Raw genomic sequence first — 15409 nt, forward strand, 5'->3', positions numbered from 1 at the left:
TAATACATAGAATATCTTACGGCCTTTTAAATTCAATATAAATTTATTTTTGCGCTGATTGTTGATACATAAAATCTGTGATTCATTTCCACTTAATTAAAATGTTGACGTTTGAATTAGTCCCATTTTGATTCTGAGAAAGATTTAAAATCAAAGGACAAAGTGGGTAAATATACTTTTCTAGTTATTTTGATAATTGTTTAGTAACCTTTTTCCATGTTTACCCAGGTAATTTTTCATTCTAATCCCCTTTCACTATTTTCCGCTGTCATTGACATCAAATATGTTGTATTATATGTCAGACCTGTAGAGGTCAAATTTTTAGTATGACGGATTTTTAAAATCTTAGCTTATATTAAAAATAAAAAAATAAATGAGCGGCAGGTGGTTAAAATTAAGTGATGCATTATATAATATGATAATCTAACCTAGTTATTAGTAAATTAATTTACCGGCCCAGGTTTTGTTAAATTAATTAATTCTAAGTTCGACAGGGTTCGTTTTTAAACCCTTCTCGATTTCTCGGCATGTTCCGGGTGGAGCCAGATATACGGTCCGGTAACCGGGTTAGTGGATCCGCAGGTCTCTGATATATATTAGATTATATAAATACGCTGATATTATAATTATAAATGTGTTGGCTGTTGAATCCGTTACCATCATGATCAAAGTTAGGACAGTTGTACTAATAGAACCTCTTCACTGATGAAATATTCAATATTTTAATTTTCTTAAAAAATGTAAAAATAATCTTAATATATTCTAAACAATCTCTATGTCTATACTATCATTACCACGTATTTAAGTTCCCCAAATAGGGTTAAAAATAGGCTGACTAAGAGCCAGTTTAAGCTCCGAGACTATGGCTGTTATGGAGTCGACTCGAGTTAGGCAATTTTGCAACACTATTCACAAGTAGCTACAACAATTCTATCAACATATTGATATTGGAGAATAGAGGTTATACGAAAGTATAAATCTTAATTTTGGTTTTAAATTTTTTTTTGCAGATTCTAGTAAATATTCTAATCATTTATACTTATAATAAAAGGATAAATTTAATATTTATTAAATATATATATTAAATAAATTAATTAATTGATCGTCTAACAAAGTTAAATTTAAAAATATCCAAGAATTATGATTTGAATTTTAATAAAAAATTATTCTTTAATGATTTATATAATAAAACGTTTTTGTAAAACAAAAAATTTAGATACAAATGCGATAATACATTTTTTTATCAATTTATAAAAAATAAAACATATGAAATTGTTTTAAAATTTTTTTTGTATTTTATATAATTTTAGAAAAACCTATTGCTTTTGACAACTATTACATTGTTCCATCTATATCCTCTAGAATAAATTTAATTTGAAAAATTTTAATAAAAAAATAGCTTATTTATTAAAATAAAATAGGTAATTAATCTTCATACCACCAAATCAAACGCACAATATCAAAACATTATTTATCTTTTTTAAATTTTATTTTAGGGTTATTTAAATGGTGAAATATCTGAATGAGATCCTTAATTGCAGGAAGAGTTCATAATTTTTATAGTAACATTATTTCATTTGTTTACATTGTGTAAATTGAATTGCGATCTTGTAAGGTTCTTCAGAGACTTTTGTATTTGGAAAATAGGGTGTAGAGTACTCTCATTATCGATTTCAGATCTTTACTTACCAAATCTATATTTTATTATATTTGCATCAAATTTAAAAACTGACTTTTTCGTTAACAGTAGAGTCCTGATCAAACCTATTATCCCACCAAATCAGGATTATCTGGACTCGTATAATTCTCTTGAATCAGGTCGGACCACTAGTAATTTTATGCTGTATAAGACCTTTAAAAAAGTCAGGTTTAATTAGGCATTTGGTCCGCGCTGAACTCAAAAGATAGGTTCAATGCAGTACTCTAGTTAACACACTTAAATTGCTCTAAAAAGTAAGGATAAAAGAAAGTAGCAAAATAGTTTTTTTCAAAACTAACAAAATAGGATCTTTTAATTGAATTCTCCTTTCAATTTCATTTCTTAATTAGAATAAGCCAGAGTTATCTTTCCCTGTACCATTTTACCCTATTCCTAAGGAAAATCATTGTGTTAAAAAATAAGATAAATGGTATATAATATCGCTATCAATAACAATATTTATTTTTTTTAAATAAAGTTTGATAATAATCAATGGTTTTTTTTCTTCAAAACCTTCAGCTATAGGCTTAGGCTTGGGCATTCCGGCATCTAGAATCAAATCAAAAGCAAAATTGATGTTATGTACCTTTTTTAATAAAATTATAATAATATAAATAACAACAAACATATTTTTATTAATTAAAGGATCCTTAACGTTATTATTATCATTCTCATAATTATCCGCGAAAATTGCCAAAGCCACCTAAGAGTCCATCACCTTATGAAGGGTTCACTGTTATAATATAATGTTATTTGTTATTCAAAGTTAATTAATGTATATACTTTAAAATATGAAAAGGGTTCCCCTTTTTTATATAAATAGAAGGTCAATAATTTAAGTGTTAAAAATTATACCACAGTGAAACCTTTATATTCCGTGAGGTTAATCGATCAACCAATAAAAACAATTATTGTAATTTTAAAATGAAAATATAATATTATCCATCAAAATGTTAAACAAAACGCTTAAAAATATAATACAAAAAAACGCTATTTTTTTGGAGAAGTCTATGGCGCCTACTATATATTAAAGTTGGCTAATATTTTGACGTTTGGGCCTAACCTTAGTTAATCGAAAACTATCATATCAGCCTCGAGTTTTTTTCTTGAAATATTGCTCAACTTAAAAAAAGCAAAAAGCAGATTTTCTTCGCACATGTCTTTAGATTTAATTATACCAATTTTTAGCCATTTTATATAGTTTAATAAATTCTCTTTAAACCTAAATACTATTTAACATGAATGGTCTTATTGAAAATTAACAAAAATTGATAAATTTGACACGTCTTAATAAATGAATGCAATAAAAACGTCAATAACTTTTTCTTCGAAGCTCTGAGGATGGTAATTATAAGCGTAAAGAGGTATGAAGTAGTTTTCCAATTGCCCCATGAGCAGAATCAAATACACCCCATCGTTGAACTAGATAAATTATTTCACGTAAATTCCTTAATTTATTATTTATTTCCTCCTATTTTTCCTAATCTATTTTTAAAAATTTTTATTTTCTTTCTTTAATTTTCTCTTCTTTTCTTTCATTTAATTTTAACATGTAAAATAAAACACAAACAATAATAAATGACTCTTCAAGGCAGTAGTATATGGGAGAAAGGGGGGTTTGGCTCGAGCCCTATAAAAATTTTGATAATTTTTGTATACCCAATAGCTAAAAGATCATTTTGAAATAATTTTTATGTAAAAGCCAGAGCAATTTATTTGACAGTTAGTAATTGATTATAAGAAAGTTTCAAACCAGAGTTCATAATTTGGACGAAAAAAGTTTCCGCTTTTGCTTCTAAATATTTTTTTCTTAATGTGTTTCCGGTTTCTAAAATTAAAATCGGATTCTAATTATGATTTCTAAATTCGACGAGTTTCCTATCCGAGTTCTAGTTAAAAAAATTAAACACGCGGCATTTTAAACTATAATAAATTACTCGCACTTTTGTTACCGGTTCGAACCGGTTCTTGAAAATTTTAAAGAAAGTTCTAGGTTTTAGATTCGGTTCCTCGAGGGCTCCATTCCCAATTAAAAATATTAACCTCATATATGATCCTTTTTTTGGAGACATGTTTCTACATATTTTTACCAAGTAGCAGATTTATCATTACAAAAATTATATAAATGGTCTACCCTAACTTTAACCCTAAAAATGTAAAATTCTATGTTTAAACCTGTTTTTCTAAATCGTAGACATCGATACCTAAAATGTTAAGATGCTTCCTCGCGAACGTCAGGAGAGACTGTAAATTTTTTTTTTTTAAATTGTGAGAATTTCTAATTGATTTTGATGCTAGATTTTTGGAATAACGATTTATCTTTTTCGGATATTCATTTTTTCCCTTGTTTCTTTCTATCTTCCTCGATTCATTGCAATATTCCATCTCAGAAATTTAAATTTTGAGATAAATCAAAGTTTTAAAAGAACTAATCATCTCACCAATAAAAATTTAAACCAAGTTTGTGATAAACCACATAAAAAAAACTGACCCATTATACTAAACCCTGACACGATATAAACCGTTTAATTAGTACCTTTAAGATCATTCTGAAAAAAAATCGAGTATATCTTCTCATAATACTTACCCCTTCTTATTTTCTCCTAATTTCATGTGATCATGATGACGGATCACAGTAACCCCCGGTTATTAACAAAATTTCACTTAATTTTGAACCCCGGTTTACTACTACCCGACCCCTTTCCCACTTCCTTCCCCGATTATCAAACAATCTGGCCCAAACCTTCTGGCCCACTGAAAATTTTACACCTAATTTAACTCCCACTGAGGTAATAATTTTTCCTTTTGGTTTCAATAAATCTAAGGGACCCCGTATTCGTCTATAAAAATAACTCCACAGGTGTAACCCCCTCTCGATTGCGAGAATATGAGGCGGAGCGAGGGTAAAAATGTTTTGAAATTGTTATTTTTTTGGTAGTAATTATTTTTTTTAATACACAAATTTATACCCTATATATATGCCTTTTTTTGTAAGTATTCATTAAAGTTTTTTTTTTTTAATTTATTTAAAAAAAATTTTTTTTTGTTGTGTATAAAAGTTTATTAATTTTTTATATACTTATTATAACCAAAATTTGGAGAATAAATATTCGCAAAAATAGTGGAAGATTACCATAATGCAAACTAAGAGCCAACTGTTGGATTTCGGAACATGCTATCTCCAAGTGACACTCATTCCTAAAAATACCGGAATGGTCATCCAAGCTCCCATTTCTCAAGAGAATATCACAAACTCCGCTGGACTCCGGAAACGACGTTGCTACAATTGCCATAGTGACCGTCACATCCGAAGCTAGTGCGATGCTCTCATCAGGGGCTCTCGAGACCCCCTAGTCCAGATAGAGGCCAACATTCTAAGTGTGTCCGCTGGAAATGGCAAGCGAAGGATAGATATTTGCACGTCCGCTCAAATACCGCTATCGACCTATCAGCCGATTCCTTCTGCCAACGGGAAGAAGTTGACGATGGTGACAACCAGCGCGCGATCGAGTCTGTCGTCCACCCCGCCAGCGGAGAATCTCTTGAGAAGAGCCATGAATACCATCGATGGGACGGCTTCTACGTCGGGGTCCCAAATGTTCCACCAAAATAACGAAGCCATGGATTTGTGGGAGAATCAATTGTTACTCCCATGATGTCTCCCGCAAGATTTACAGATTATTCCAATTTTTTTTAAATTAGTATGTAATTATTTTCCATTTTTTTTTATTGCAATGTTTTTTGTTATTTTTAGTAGAAATGTCAATCATTTTTAAAACTGATTTTTTTTTATTAAGATTTTTTTTATCGTTTTTTTTTGTAAAATGATTCTTTTTAATAATTATTAATTTTTATGCTCAAAATTTTCAGGTTTAAAATTGATATAAAAATTTATTCGTCATTTTTATCAAAGATTATATTTTTTGATAATTTATTTGAATAAAAAGTTTACAATATAAAAGTTCAAAATTAGGATTTAGTATTATTGACGTTTTCGGGTTCTTTCGATTTTTGATTTTCTGTAAGTTTTTTTATTTCGGATCTTGGTTAGTTTTCGCTTTACTTTGTTAGTGGCCCGTGTCAATTTAAAAAAATATATATTTCCATTCTGGTATGTGTTGCGTCGAAAGAAACGTTCAAATTAAAATAAATGGTTTGGCGAATGGGCTTTAGCTAATATCGAAAAAAATTATATAACCGATTCCCTAAAAAATATTAATTATGATTTGACAAAATATTAAAGAGAAAATTTCCAAAATTGATTATTTACACACATCGGTGGTATCTTTCCATCTATAAATCATTTTATTAGATATGATGTAAAAGGACAATTCATTAGAAGCCATTATAGTACCATTTATAATAGTTATAAAGTAAAAAATCCTTTTATATCTTCTTTAAAATTGAATAAATGTAGGAGTTCCTAAATTAGATAGTTTAAAATCATAACTCAATTTTTCCCCAAAATGAATATGGAACAATATAGTAAAGAAAAATTTTATTAATAATAATACCTTTTCAACAACCTCCAATTTTTGTGGAGCATGTTCGAATAAAGTGTCGAATGCGTCACGCCGTTTTTTACCTATGGCCATGCTTAGGTCATCGGAGATAAGTTGATTATCCGTCATGCGATTTTCATCTGTTGATAGTCTTAAATAAACAAATAGTATTTTAAATACAACATAGATATGAAATTGTGTTTATTAGAAATAAATATAAAATTTAACCATTTAATTATTTTCATTACTGTTTTTTAATAACTCTGATTATCAGATCATGACTTTATAACATATCTGATTTCACTCGGATGAATCTTACTTACCTTGATATATCTTTCAGAGCAAAATTTTATACTCGAGGCCTTCTCACGTAAACATCCTATGTGCTCCGACTTTCTATATATTAGAGATCAGCGCGACTAGGTTAGAACCGGTCCTTGAAAGTTTTCTATCAGGTTATTTGGCCTGTCCCGTAATTTTTTTTACTCGGCCAGTAAAATATACTTTGTACAAGTTGTCTAGCCATCTTCGTAAAAAATTTTATGAAGGAAAACGACATAAATTTCCCTAAATATCTGCTTTAAAAATATTTTAAGAAATTCAGCCTGGCCATTAAAAATATTCATTTCTTCGAACCAACTTAAAAATCATTTTTGCCCGGCCTGACCCGCTCTACTATATAATTGCATAAAAATGTTGGAAATCCTTTGTCCCTCGAAGTCTTCCAGCAGTGCAGGGTAAATGGGGACTTCCATTTTAGGTCAATTACTTTTTTTTGCGATACCATTTTAGTTTGTGTTTTCTTTGCAATCATCTACGGAAGAGATCGGAGCAGCCCGGCCAGAATTGGCAGTTTTTTTTGGCTTGGTTCGTAAATGTCTTTCTGGCCAGGTTCATAAAATAATTTTGTATTGTAAAAGTTTTAAATGAAAGAAAAAGGCATATATTTGTCTAATTCTAAGCTTAATTTTTTTTATGAAATCCTGACACAGTCGAGAAAATATTTTGAAGGAGTTGTGCGGCCCATGGCGTGGGTTTTAGTGCTGCATCAATTTTAAATCTTTAGTTATTGTGATAGATTGAATATATGTTCAACCTGGTTAATTTACATAGTTTAAATATATATACAACCCTATATATTATTATTACAATCATATTATTTTTATCATAATTAGTTGCAAAAAAAATATGTACATGTAGATGTACATACAATTATATAAAGTATTAGAAATAGTTAATATATCAATCATTTGTCTGATATAAATCGTCCATTCTCTTCCTATGGCTAACCCATCTTAATTCTATTCGCAACCATTTTTGCGGTATATGGCAGGCCCAAGGAGGTTTGGAAAAATATATTATAATATTTATTAAATTCAGCCAAATTCATTGTCCGCATTAAATTATTTTAGGTCATTTGTTTCTGGATACCCAGGGTCTAACTACCGAATTTAGTTTAACCAGTTAATAGAAAAAAATTCAAAATTCATAATTATTACTCATTTATAAAAGAAAACAGAAAAAAATCATATAGGTAAGTTCTAGGCAAGGTAGATTAAATTATAAATGGACTTTGGGATTAAGAAAAATTCGACCAAAATGGTAAAATATATTTTTGTAACTATTAAATTTTTCGAGTCGCCGATTTTTGAAGGGATCTTGCAGATCAATTCAAAAAAGAATCAAGGCATTTATCGAGAAAAAAAACAGCCCCAAATAGCAAATTTATATATTAAAATCAGGATAATATCATTAGGAATTTTACAATGAATATCTCAAAAAATAAGTAATAAAATTTTTTTTTAAATCGAAAAATGTGTCAATTTTGAATTTCAGCATTCAAAAATTTCCATTCAATGGTATTTATATGATTATCTTCATCAATTAGTGAAAAGATAAGTAAAAACGTGGATGAGCATGCAAGAGTTATGATTTGACGTACGAGTAGTCGTTTTGCCCTTTAATTAAAATCTATTTTAAAAAAATTCAATTAAAAAAATTTCGAAAAAAACCCAAGTGTGTGATTGGTTCGTTGAATTTGAAGCATTCCTTCCACCTTGCGCACGCTCAATGATGTCAATATAGCTCCTTGTGGCAAAGAAAGGATGACTGACCTAGGGGCAAACCTGCGAGCCATAGCCGAGAGTATAGATATAATAGCTAACAAGTCTTTACCCCTTATGGCTTCATATAATTTAAAAAATACATGTTAATATATGTGTCGATCCGATTTTAATAAATTTTAAATATTATCATTCTATATGAATACAAAAATAGATGAGCATTTATTATGAACAATATTTTTTATGTTCAAGATGACGTATTTTATTATTTATTTAATTGATTAATAATTTTCCTATATGATAATTTTAATAATATATGATCTAAAAAGTTCCTATTACTAGGGTTGTTAAAAAGCCCTATCCATCACAACAATTTTAATGCCTGACCTTTATGCAAATCATTTTACACATATATTAAATAAACTAATGATTTTAATTATTATTTTAATAATATTTTAAGGGAGTCAAAGGTATTCTTAAAATTGACACAAGTTATTAAATATCATAATTTTATATCAAAAAATATAATACATATTAAATCACTGATATTAGCATGTTTATTTATTTTTCTAATATTCATAAAATATAAATTTTAAACAATAAAATACATATAAAAAATATATAGAATATCAAATAATCATATACTTTTTGTGTAATTTTCACAAAAAAACATTTATATGATTTAAATCATATAAATTTTATACAATAATACCTTGATTGATTTGTTATTGGACTACGGCTCAATTGTTCTGCCGTACCCATGTAAATATTGCGAAACCATCGTCGTTGATTTCAAGTGTAGACATTGTCTCCATTGCCGCTTTTGTCGAGGCCGTTTCCCATGGCACATCAAATGTAATAATATCATATTACGTGCTCTCAAATCCGCAGGCATTCCATCTAGACTTGAACCACCGGTATTTTTAGAACCGATGGAAAATGTCCTGATGGATTCCTTAATTCCTCTATCAAGGAGTCAACTCCTGGTGCAGGACTTCACCTACATTGATCCAAATGCACCACTCAACCATAACGTCGTGCTCTCTAGTAGATACCCAGAAAATTCCAAATACAGTTCCATAGATCCATCTTTCATTCATACCCATCGCCTGTTCCATTCCTTCGGTAGCAAAGTACGCCTTTTTAACAATTGGGCAGACGAATTCGTGAAAAAACCCATCAGCCTAAGGAATTCCATTCAACAAAGACTTTCTACCGTCATTATTCGCTCTAACCATCTAAGTTTTATCTTTTACATCGAATAATCTTCCATGCCTCATTATGCTTTCTTACTCCTTCCTAGTTTTTATTAATTTTATCTTAGATAAAAACAATTATATGTCATCACCTATTTATAATATATTATATTGGATCAATCAGCCGATTCAAATAAAGAAACCAATGGCCAGTTAAAAATTTGAAATTATAATATTTTATTTTGTTATGCAAAAAAAACGAATTAGACAAAATTTTCATTCATATTAGTTGTTAAATTAAACTTTTAAATTTTACTCTTTATTTTATTTCACATTATTATTAATTATAAATTTTATATATATAATAAGAATATTTTTTTATTTTATTTGTTGTAAATTTTATTATTATAGTTGATATATTTTATTGCTTTATGGTGGCAGCAAGCTATCTTTTATAAATTAATTTTCATGAAAATATAAACATGAGTTTTATAATAAATATTTCTTTTCTCCCTAAAAATCTGTATTTTTCCAAATACTTAGACAAAAACATCAATGAACTTATGGTAGATATGGGACTGAAATTGTCATGCATTTTCAAACTCGACGAGAGATGATGAGTACTCACGGAAAATCAAATGGAAGGTTCGTTGTCTAAGACTATGGAGGCTAATGGATTTTATTGCAAGCTCGGAGATAAGAAATCATTTATTTAATATCATGATTATAAATTAATTAAATATTTTAACGCCATCATTATAATCATTTAAACATGGAGGCCACCATTTCTAACGACAATGTAATAATTTGATTTTTCATATGGGGAATATTAATATATATTTAACTGAAGTCGACATTATTTTTAATAATAGTGTCATAATTAGCGTTTTTTTAAATTATTGTTTTTTTGTAAATTCATTATATGTATTTTTATCACGCGCAATAATTCGGTTTGTTAATCTTAGCGCATTGATTTGTTTTTGAATTGTAAGACTCACAATGAGTCATGTTATTCGGATTTGTAAGAATTATTTTTTATTTATCGTATTTTCATCTATAAAATAGCCGTTATCGGGTGATTTTAAGAGGTAGTTTTTTTATTTTGAATTAATAAAGTTAAAATATTCATGACGGGCTAAGATTTATCATCAACGGTGCAATAAATAGTAGCAACACAGATAGTGAGAAAACCCCAACCTTCCTCTATAATTTACCGGAGGACGTTTTTCAAAACTACAGCAGTGATTTTGAATTCAAAATCTGTCCACACTTAAACAAGCATAAGATATTACAACCTGCTAGGACTCGAAACAAAAAAATTAGCGATTTTAATGCAGCGGTTCAAAAAGAGAACGAAAGCTTTTTGGATTGAATAACTCGCATCTGTTAACTCAAGATGGATTGCAACTTCGTTAAATATGACAGGGTCATAGAGAAAATAAAGGTATCAAGCTTGTCTAAGAAATCTGGTTCAGAATAAAAGAATTACTTATTTTAGATATTATAAAAGTAGGTAAAGAATTGGGTGAAACACATCCAGAGGATCATTATATAAGATCTAAATTATCTGTTCTCTTGTTTTCATCAAATAAAATCATTCTTAAGAAAAATCTAAATCTATTTATTAGGGATGTGCCATTATTTTTGCCGATATTAAAATGATATGATTATAAACGTGCATATTTCGGACTTTCCAGAAGATAAGCAGTAAATTTTTAATGCATACCTTGGAATGTTAGAAAAAATTTTAAATAATTTATTAAACAAAAATATGACAAAAAGTCAACATCGGCAAATGAAATAAGCCTATGGCGTGGATAGGTTTTTAACAGTTTTTTGCCGATCCGATCCATAACAAATTCTTGATCGAAATTCTGATGCTTCCATATAATAATTTTATTTTATAACATGTTTTAATATATCGATGTTCCAAGAAGTTGATGCATTAGCTGCCAATCTATTGCCAATTCTAAGATATAGACATTTATAAAGAAGTAATTTTAATATCGGAAAAAAATTGGCACAACCCTACTATTAATTGACATTGTAGCCCTATAGATGGAATTTAAAAATATTCTTTACCTTATTAAATATTATCAGTATTAATTCAAAAATAATTTATACCTCAAATGGTAATATAAAAAATTAGAATAAATATTTTTTACCAAATCATTAATAATGCATTTAATAACCTCATAGAGTCTTAAAGGAGGTTATTAACACTATAATACCAAAAGAAAATGAAAAAAACAACAGTTAGATAATAAAAGAGGAAGATTCTTCTAATTCCTCGACCGATAGATCCACTATCGGCCACTCTTCTTGTAATTTACCATCATTATTAGAAAGTTGCACTGGTTCTTGCGATGGTCTTACCACCGACATTGTCCGCTCCCTTTCCAGGACCACGGGTCGCTCCGCTTTCATTGCTCCACCGGTTGCTCGTAAACTTTCTGCCCCCGTTATGGCCGGCAACGAAATCCGTGGGCCAGGCCCCTCTTATTAGAAAGTTGCGCTGGTTCTTGCGATGATCTTACCACCGCCATTGTTATTCCGTCTACCTGGATGATGTTATTATTTTCCATGCGGACAAAGATCGGTGTTCGAAGACACAATGGCCTTCATAGATATGTCTACCGCAAAGACAACTACTGTTGATCCTGAAAACAAGAAAAGATTACGCCTTTGCCAGCTGATTCTATACAAACATACTCTTCAGGCAATGTCATTTGAAAAAGATATAGCGCCCCGTGGCACTGGAAATGGAGCGGCTAATAGCGGTGGTAAGACTATAGCAAAAACGAGCGCTACTTTTTAATAATAATGGGGAATTACAAGAGGAGTGGCCGATAGTGGATTTATCGGTCGAGGGATTAGAAGATTTGTTCCGAGGACCGTAAGAGGAATTTTATTGAATGAAATTATATATTATTTTTTGAGTAAATATATATAATAATGTTATTTTTCTCGCAATAATTTTTTTTTGTAATGGCGCTTTACTCGCTTTAAAAATCTTTACGAATCTCCAGCGTTTTATTCGCTTTAATTTTTTTTGTAACAGCGCTTTACTGGCTTTAAAAATCTTTATAAATCTCCAGCGTTTTATTCGTTCAATTTTTTTTGTACTAGCGCTTTTTTTGCTTTACCAATATTTGCAAATTTCCCAGCAATTTATCGCTTCAATTCTATTTGTACTAGCGCTTTTTCCGCTTTAATACTATTTGTAAATTTCTCAACTATTTATTGCTTCAATTTTATTTATACTAGCACTTTTTTCGCTTTAACACTATTTGTAAATTTCTCAGCGATTTATTGTTTCAATTTTATTTGTACTAGCGCTTTTTTCGCTTTAACAATATTTGGAAATTTCCCAACGATTTATCGTTTCAATTTTATTTGTACAGGCGCTTTTTTCGCCTCAACAATATTTGGAAATTTTCCAACGATTTATCGTTTCAATTTTATTTGTACTAGCGCTTTTTTCGCTTTAACAATATTTGGAAATTTCCCATAACCAATAGGTTCTGGTGTTTAATTTGTTAACTGGTCATGGCACCAATTTCTTGGTTTTGGCCACTAGAATCTCTCAGTAATAAATTTCTCAAGATTTATCTAATTTTTTGGTTCTTAAATTTATTTCTTACCCTCCTTTTTTTATTGAATACTAATACTTTTTATTAGAATAAAATAAAATTAAAATATAATTGCAAAAAAAGATTATATATCGATTTCCTTCTTTTTTACAAGGTTTTTATAACCCCCAAAAAAATAATTGCCAAAAAATAATATTGACAAAAATTATAATATTGATAAAAAAATAATATTGGTAAAAAAAATAAAGATGACTTTACAAAAAAGAATATTTATCAAAAATTTTAGCAACAATGTTTTTAAAATGACTGGGTCATGTATTGTCCCATCTGTGCCACAAAGAATTAAAGAAAATATATATTGACTTCAAAGTTATTTTATATCCAAAAATGCAAAATGTTTTGCATGAGTGGCCCATCAAAATTTTTAACCCAGCCTTGTTTGCTGGTTGAGCGACACAGATCTCTAATTTAAAATACTGTCAATGGTTGTTAATAGAAAAAAATCAATCAATAAAAACCTAAACTTTACTTTTATGATAGAGATCTGTACTATGTAAAATGATGTAGTATAAGAACCTAATAGATCATTTAGTTATAAAAAATATTATTTCCAACTCTAGTATAAATAATATTCTTTTTTTAAATTAGTTTTTATCAATTTTACCTAGGATGCCTTAAAAGAAATTTCTTTTATAAAATAGTAAAATTATGTTTTTTAAAAGTTTTATTAAAATTGGAGAAATCTATTTTTTTTTGTAATGTTCTTAAAGTTTGTTTTGAGCAAAAAATGCTGTTTATAAAATTCATGGTATTATACAGCAAGCATATTTTTATGCAAAAAACAAATTGCATATCAAATGGCATCATGCACTAATAAATATTTATAAAAGGTTGCTTTTTTGAAAACGATCAATTAGGTAACATTATCTTAATTGTTAAAAAAAAATTTTTACATTCTACTGTCCACTTGGCTTGACTTGAGGATATGTTTAATACATGATTAATTGCCCCAAGTACTATTTTTAACTTTTGCTTCTGTCCTTCTTCTGTTTGGGTAAGCTCAACTATTTCCAATTTAATGTCTGCTAATTTTTCTTTAGATATTATAAAATAAAATATTAAGAAACTATTTTCCTATTTACCAATTAACTTCCCTAGCACTTGTCCATCATATAAATCTTCCTCAATGTTTTTAACCAAAATACGATCAACAACCAGTTCATCATTTATCCATTCAATTAATTTCTAAAGGCAAATATTATAAAAAGACTTGATAAAATTTACATGGATGTATTCTTTAACATTTGGATCTTCTCTTGAACTTGATTCTATCATACACCGCTCTTCATTTTCTTCTGCATATTCAAAAATTAATTTCTTATATCTTATTAATTAATTTTAACCCAGTATATATTCCGATGGTAATAGTTCTGTGTTTATAGGTTGATCTGGAGAATCAATAGCTATAACTCCTTCTTTAACCAAATTTTGAGCTTCTTCCGCTAGAGAATAAATATATATAATATTGTGTGTCTAAAAAACCTTCTTTTATTCTTCTTCTTCGGCCAAAGGTAGCTAATTTGTCAACCAGTGTTTCATCTTTTTTGTCTTTCTTTCCTGAAAACATGTGTATTAAATGAATGAATGCTTTTTATTTTTTAAATTTCATTAAATATTTATTTAATATTTCTATTATAATATTTAAAAAATAAAAAAATTATAAAATTATAAAATTAATAAGATTATAATTAATAATAGTCCTATTTTGTCTGGGTATCCACGACTTCTTTCATAATCTTAAATTCAAATTTGGCTTGAAACATTATGGTATCTTTAAGAAACCATCTGTGGTTCGCTTCAAATCAATGACATATATAATACCTAGACTGACGATTCATTCATTAAAAGTGTACATCATTGCAAATCAGCTGAAGACGCCATTTTTGTTACACTAATTATTATTAAAATTTTAATCGAGAGCCTAATTTATTCCTATATCTGATGCAAACTTTATTAAAGAATTACCGCATCGAGATAATAAGTAAGCAAGTTTTCAATTTAATAGTAGTTTTTAACATGAGAATAATTACTATATGTGTTCGGGTCCAGCTGATTTGCTTTTAACGACGCTTAAAAATGCATTTTAATGAATGAATCGTTATTCTAGATATTATATATGTCATTGCTTCAAATATTAGTGTTATTAAAAACCCAATTTGGGTCAATTTTTTTAAAACAGCTCAATTAAGATTTTAGTTAAATAATATTATGTAAGCATCAAGATTTGTCAAATATATGTCCAAGCATTTCTCCTAGCTGTGAGCAAAATCCTTAGGGTTGTTTCTAATTTATTATC

At 28.7% G+C, this 15409-nt stretch overlaps 1 protein-coding gene across 3 annotated transcripts; it reads right to left on the minus strand.

The window, feature by feature from the left end:
• Positions 1 to 1285: 1285 nt before the first annotated feature.
• Positions 1286 to 14696, minus strand: LOC135925656 (beta-parvin-like). Of its 3 annotated transcripts, none has more exons than XM_065461066.1 (12): positions 14596 to 14696; positions 14457 to 14555; positions 14338 to 14408; positions 14196 to 14298; positions 14007 to 14147; positions 8214 to 8385; positions 6214 to 6352; positions 3875 to 3943; positions 3020 to 3121; positions 2213 to 2285; positions 1586 to 1694; positions 1286 to 1358 (listed from the first exon to the last, which is right to left on the minus strand). In XM_065461066.1, exons 1-11 carry the CDS (start codon positions 14678 to 14680, stop codon positions 1621 to 1623), a joined length of 1128 nt encoding a protein of 375 aa, XP_065317138.1. In that variant the 5' UTR covers positions 14681 to 14696; the 3' UTR covers positions 1286 to 1358; positions 1586 to 1620. The 3 variants fall into 3 exon arrangements, 2 of the variants coding, with proteins under 2 accessions (XP_065317138.1, XP_065317139.1); XR_010571703.1 differs by having other exon boundaries at positions 1330 to 1358; positions 2213 to 2248; XM_065461067.1 differs by lacking the exon at positions 1286 to 1358 and having other exon boundaries at positions 1435 to 1694; positions 2213 to 2248.
• Positions 14697 to 15409: the final 713 nt, after the last annotated feature.

The sequence above is a fragment of the Gordionus sp. m RMFG-2023 genome, chromosome 3, assembly GCF_954871325.1.
Source record: "Gordionus sp. m RMFG-2023 chromosome 3, tfGorSpeb1-WG-v2, whole genome shotgun sequence".
NCBI classification, from domain to species: Eukaryota; Metazoa; Nematomorpha; class Gordioida; order Chordodea; family Parachordodidae; genus Gordionus; species Gordionus sp. m RMFG-2023.